Raw genomic sequence first — 6,530 nt, forward strand, 5'->3', positions numbered from 1 at the left:
GTTGCTGACAGGGGAGAGCTACCCCCCCCCCCCATTCCAGTGAGGAGTTAGGGCCCAGTTAGGCCTGGACCCCTCTTCCCCCCCCCCCACCTAAACAACTTATCAGCCCTCCTATCCCCCTGCTCAACAACCCGGGGCCGGGGTGGAGACCCTACTGGGCACGGGGAAAGTAGTTGGTGGTCCTGTGAATATATATCCACTGGGGAAATTTGTCAGTTTCCGTAGAATTTACACAAGCTATGGCGAAATTTTCTGAACTTTTGGTCAAGAAAGTCAGAGGTAACATCTTTGTGGATTCTAAGCCTTTTTGAAGTGTTTGAGCGAAACAGCAGCAAAGCAAATCTCAGCACGTTTGCACATCTCTAGTCAACTCCATTAAATTGTGTAACATATCTACTGAGAACCCTTTATTTGCTGTCCCCCTGTCCCCCCCAAAGATTTAATGTTTTTGATTTGTTTTTTTTTTCATTTCTAGCATCCAACACTTTTCCTTACGTCAAGAAGAGAATACCGGTTATCTACGAGCACCAGATTGATCTGAAGCCTGTGGATGTGGGCATTGACGAGATAAAAGACAAAACAGCAGAGCTGCAAAAGATATGTTCTTCTGTGGATGTGGACATGATCCAGTTACAGCTGAAGCTACAGGGCTGTGTGTCTGTGCAGGTAAACTCACTCAACCTCTGTATGTTTTAGGAGGTCGGGCTATCGAGCATAATAACCGGTCATACATATTTCAGAAAGGGTGTTTTGTACACTCCCATTTTTCCTCAAGTTGCATCATTAATGCTCACTGGGTTATTCCTAAATTCACTACTAAATCAACTTCCATTTTGTAAATGACAAAAGGACCTAGATTTGTTGAGTATGGAAGTTCTCTCACTGCCTTGGAGTCATCAAAGGGCGATATCCACCATTGCATTTGACTGATTTGGGTGCGAAGCAGCGGAACGCACTTTGGTGACTCAAGGGGCGCACTGTTCCTACCTTGGTTTGGCTGACTTTGTTCTTAATATGCTTAGACTTTTTGATGCAAGATAATTAGGAGGAATTGATGAACTCTGGTGGAAAACATTCTCTCTTCTCCATAAAATCGACACTAAAAAAGACCTGGTGATGCCCACTCAACCTCTATTTATATTAGGTAGGCGCACTAAGGGAAATAATGAATAAACTAAAAAGAAACCTCAAAAGGTAGAGCTAAAGAGACCCTAATTACATGCACATTACAAGCACGCACATGTAATTAAGGGCTTTCTCTATACCTCTAAGTTGGGGGGCCCATAAAATCAACCAACATTTGGCTCCTGAGTGAAAAAAGTCTTATCTGGTTTTTGCCATCATATGTGGGGTTTTTTAAGTTCTTACTACTTATATACTGCTGTAAGCAAGGCTCAAACAGTGTATTTCTTTTTTAGGAAATGATTAGCTAGCTTGGCTGGAAGCTTCAATAAATATTACTGCAATGCAAACTCCAGCAATTAGCTTTGTGTTAAATTATCTTTAGTTTTCTTGTTTATTCAGTGCATATGAAATTAAACAAATACAGGTAATGCAGTAAAGCAAATGATTAAAACATGAATTTAACCACGGAACAAAACAGAATGTTGCTGGGGTAATTAATTGTGCAGCGCTATATTGAATATATGAATGTAAACAACCTTAAGAAGCACTCGTAGCACCTAACCTATAATAAAGTATTCCGCCTGATTATAATTAAAGAGGCACTCCTGGTGCTATTTTTGTTTGTGTGTCTGTGGATTTTTTTTTAATTGGGTTGAATCAAGGGGTCTCCGGCGCTTAACCGCATTAACATCAACTCTGGGACCCCCTGCTTCTTGAGATACTTACCTCAGAAGGGGGTGCCAGTAGCAGCCCAGACAGGGCTATCGACATGGGGTCTTTAAATGTCTCGTCCAGCAGGCCAATAGGAAGCCGTGACATCATCCCTTGTGGCTTCCTATTGGCCCATGTGACGTGGAGTATTAACCTGTAACAACATTCAAGTATTTATGTGAGTTCCTATGTGCTTTATGTAGCACTACATTCCCTGCATGCACTAGAGGTGATATATATACTGTGTATTTTTTTTAAATAAAAATATATCTTTATTATTATTTCTCCCCTGTGGTAGTCTGAGGCACTGTGGACTGAGCGTGAGAGAACACTGCTGTGTGCTGTTTTGTGTTATATATTATCCCTCTCACTCCATCCCGGTCCTCCTCTCTCACTTCATCCAACACCCTCCTCCTCACTCAATTCTCCTCCTTCCTCCTCTCACTCACTACCCCCACCCCTCCCCCGCCTCCTCCTCTCTCAATCAATCCCCCACCCCTCCCCCCGCCTCCTCCTCTCTCAATCAATCCCCCCGTAAGAATTTAACCTTGGGGGGGCAGGCGGAGGTCTTTGGTCCCGCGGCAAAGGGGAACTGGGGCCCCGGGGGAAGATGTGGAAGTTGGGTTCAACTTCCGGCGCGGGTTGGCGTGAGAGGACCCCACCGATGAGGAGAGCTGATGAGTGGGTGATGCCCCAATTATCATCACATTGGTCTTTCCAAGTGCCCTGCTATCTACTGGGTTGGCCACCCCTGATCTGGAGGCTGACAGATTAATTTCCCTCTTTGACAAAGCGCTTTGACAGCGCGAAATGCATTAGAGGACCTGTTTTTTCTGTAGCTCTGTCTACTTATGCACTAAAATAAAGCATTTTTAATTTTGCAATTAGCCTCCAGCCCTTTATTTTTTCCAGCAGTGCTCCACCATTTTTTTCTACTGTATTGCCACTCAGATCTGACATTCCTTTGCTCCATGTAGATCATTGTGACTGCGCTGCCTCTCCTGCCATGACACTCACCTGTATGCCACATTATCTTGCAGGTAAATGCCGGCCCGTTGGCGTATGCCAGAGCCTTCCTTGATGACAGTCGGTCCAGCAAATATCCTAGTAAAAAGATAAAAGAGCTTACAGAAATATTTAAGTAAGTTAATACTCACAGGTACAGTATGTGTGGCCAAAGTAGACTAATTGTTCAGTATCTGCAATATAATTATGTGACGACACAGGGGCCATATGGTCTCCCAACATTAGAAGGTGGCTTAGGGGAGAAGACTGCTTAATAAATATAGGCTATATAGGGTCCTATTTTCTAAGCCGGGGTGGGCAATTCCAGTCCTCAAGGGCCACCACAAGGTCAGATTTTAAGTGTATCCTTGCTTCAACAGACTGAGCCGCTGCTTGAGCCGCCTGTGCTGAAGCAGGGATATCCTAAAAAACTGAAATGTTAGTAGTCCTTGTAGACTGGAGTTGCCCACTCCTGTTCTATGCAGTGCTAGTCCATAAAATACCTCCAAGTGCTGGAATGTGTCTTGTAGAATAGCACTGCATAGTAGTAAATATGACTCACCATTTCTGGAGGTGAATTTATTCTGTAGAATGTGTTTACAATGTTTAGAGGATATCACAAGAGCCATCATGCTAATTGTTTAATGTACTGCTAGTATCTAAAGGTGATTGCTAAGGACTATGGCATGCGGTTGAGATCATACAGTAGCCATCAAGTGACGCTGGAGAATATCGGGGGCACTTCATGTTCAGAGACTTTCCTACAAAATGGTCAGAGTTACATAGTTACTAGGCATGGGCACAACTGTCAAAATGCGTTGCCCGTCATTTCCTGGGCATTCCCTGCAAAATCCATTCCGCGGTGTAAAATCGTTCAATGGATTGTTCAAATTACAATCCGTACGGATTAATCCAAAACCACCATTGGATACAACCCAGATGGATTTAAGAATCCAATCCGCAGATCCCACAATCCATTGCCGGAATGTTAGAAATCCGACCACAGATTATTAATCCGACGGGGATTAAAGATGATAAAAAAAAAAAACGCAAAGTAGGTATATTAGTAGCATGACTGCCTAGAGTTATAGTAGTTTTTTCAACCAAGGTTCCCTGCAATTTTTATGTCATTTAAAAATTGTACCAAATACAGAAGAATTTACAATGCATCTGATCTCAGGCGCGCTATTAGAGAGGGTTGGGGTTCCTTACAATGCATCTGATCTCAGACGCGCTATTAGAGAGGGTTGGGGTTCCTTACAATGCATCTGATCTCAGGAGCGCTATTAGAGAGGGTTGGGGTTCCTTACAATGCATCTGATCTCAGATGCGCTATTAGAGAGTGGTTGGGTTCGCATCTGATCTCAGACGTGCTATTAAAGAGGGTTGGGGTTCCTTGCAATGCATCTGAGCTCTGACTCGCTATTAGAGAGGGTTGAGGTTGCACAGAATTTCACATAGGGTTCTTTAACCAAATAAAGGGTGGAAACCACAGTACCTGTAGCTTTACAGCATACAACAAATTAAGGACACATGATATTATGTTTGCAGTACCCGTGACGATTATAGTTGTATTAGGCAATTATTTATCTATTTTCGTAAACTGCACTACACTATTGAAATAACCTTACAGTTATGTTTCATGCTGTTACTAGGCAGTTTATACAAGCTTGCAGCATAGCACTGGATTTGAATGAGAGACTTATTAAAGAGGATCAATTAGAGTATCAGGAAGGACTGAAATCAAACTTCAGAGAAATGGTGAAAGAACTATCCGACATTATCCACGAGCAGGCAAGTATTCTATGGTTGCTAATCCAGAAAAGTCTGATATATGAATCTCGTTGTAGCCACATACAGAAGTCAGCATAGAGGTGCAACCCTGGCATGGGGCGATGCAGATCTTAGCTTAGGGGAGATCAAGCCCCCCAACTGGTCAGCTTTTAAGGCTATCCCAGCTTCAACACAGGTGGCTCAAGCAGTGGCTCGGTCTTCGGCTTCTTGATGCCTGGAGTTTCCCCCCCCCCCCCTGCCTTAGTTCTTACCCTCTCCCCCCCCCCCCTCCGCCTTAGTTCTTACTGCAGATGGTTTCTGCTGCACATGACCCTGCCTTAGTCTTAGGCTGTGTTTATAGTGCCGACGACGCGGCAAAACAAATGCATTGCCGCCGTCGCGTGCGCTTATAGTAAGCGCGGCGTGACGGATTGGTTGCAATTGCTGGAAGTCATCTCTATTTGATTTTCCAGCGACCGTCGCCTCGCCATCGCCGGCACTATAAGCGTCGCCTTAGAACCAATAGGAGACACGTGTCTCTGCTCTGTAAGATGGTGCAGCCAGGCACCGAGCCCCTAACCAGTACAGGCTGTCAGTCACTTCATTTGCATTCCGTTGAGTCTAGAGATATAATTGCGCATCTCCTCTGTACAGCATTCAAATTTAAGGCAAATTAGGGACTGTTATGTACAACTTATCCTATGTCTCATGAAAAACACCGTCCTTGTGCGTACCTTTTCTTCTCACCTTTGTTCCTTATTTTTCATCCAACAACAATACACATATGACAATAATGCACAAAGACCAGACCCCTTCATTATTATTTTGTTGGAGTGGTTGTGGCGGGGGGGGGGAGGAGGGGTTAAAATAAATGATTAATAAGGAGAAACAAATAATTGGTGTTAAATAGATGAAATAATCATTTGATTTTTTTGTTTCTTTAAATGCTACCCTCGGACAGCTTTGAAGGTAAACACGGGGTTAACCTTTTGATGCGCTGCAACATTTTTACCATGATTTGGGGGGGATATTCGTGCGTAACCTGTGCACCTCCTTTGTTGCAGATGTTTCAAGAAGACGCCATGCACTCGTCCTGGATGCAGAATTCATTAAATGTCTTCTGTGCCATCAGTGGGACCGCCAATGAATGAATCTTCTTCAATAATCGCAAGGAAGGAGAGCAGATGGGGGAAAACTCTGGTCCACAGCAGGGATGCTCAACTCCCGTCCCCAAGTTCTCCCAACAGTTCAGGTTCTTAGGATATCCCAGCTTCAGCACAGGTGGCTCAATCAGTCCCTGCTTCAGTCCCTTTGATTGAGCCACCTGTGCTGAAGCTGGGATATCTTAAAAACCTGACCTATTGGGGGGGGGGGGGTCTTGAGGGCTGGAGTTGAGCACCCCTGATCTACAGTATCTCAGGAACATGCAGGCACGGATTGACTACGTGCTAATCCCTTGGGCATTCACGTGGCAGCCTTAAGGTATTCTAAGGCGTAGCACCATTTAGTTATTGGAGGCCTGACAGATATGTAAGAGAAGGTTGAGCCGTGCTATTCGTTCATTAGAGATCAGTATTCTTGTCCGTTCTTTTAATCGTCAACAGAGTGCTAACTTCTATTGTAAATGTATATTTTATGCAAGAACAAGCAAGTGCCTGAATGATTTTACGTGCAGGTCCCATGCGTTTAGGGCAATCTTATGCATCCATTTTTCCAAATGCTTTTACTCTTTTTTTTTCTTCTTCGGATAGATCCCACACTGTTGGCGAAACTTTATTTATTTACAGTGTAGCTGGAGTAATATACAGGTAACACGACGGTACTCTGCTTAAACATAGCAACCATTATTCATTTTCTCAGAGCTGTATTATAGCTCTGTCTGCATTGTTACATCATAGGAAATACTGGATAGATTA

At 43.8% G+C, this 6,530-nt stretch overlaps 1 protein-coding gene across 3 annotated transcripts in view; it reads left to right on the forward strand.

Annotated features, from left to right (window-relative positions):
- DOCK11 (dedicator of cytokinesis 11) overlaps positions 1-5,896 on the forward strand; it is a 233,020-nt gene extending 227,124 nt beyond the window's left edge. For 2 of the 3 annotated variants that reach the window (XM_075573151.1, XM_075573153.1), the window contains 4 exons: positions 476-666; positions 2,877-2,977; positions 4,497-4,635; positions 5,679-5,895. In XM_075573151.1, coding sequence (XP_075429266.1) covers positions 476-666; positions 2,877-2,977; positions 4,497-4,635; positions 5,679-5,765 — 518 coding nt within the window. In that variant the 3' untranslated portion in view covers positions 5,766-5,895. Of the gene's footprint in view, positions 1-475; positions 667-2,876; positions 2,978-4,496; positions 4,636-5,678 lie in introns of all 3 variants that reach the window. The other variant, XM_075573152.1, reaches the window with a different exon arrangement.
- Positions 5,897-6,530: the final 634 nt, after the last annotated feature.

The sequence above is a fragment of the Ascaphus truei genome, chromosome 16 (genome assembly GCF_040206685.1).
Source record: "Ascaphus truei isolate aAscTru1 chromosome 16, aAscTru1.hap1, whole genome shotgun sequence".
Taxonomy (NCBI): domain Eukaryota; kingdom Metazoa; phylum Chordata; class Amphibia; order Anura; family Ascaphidae; genus Ascaphus; species Ascaphus truei.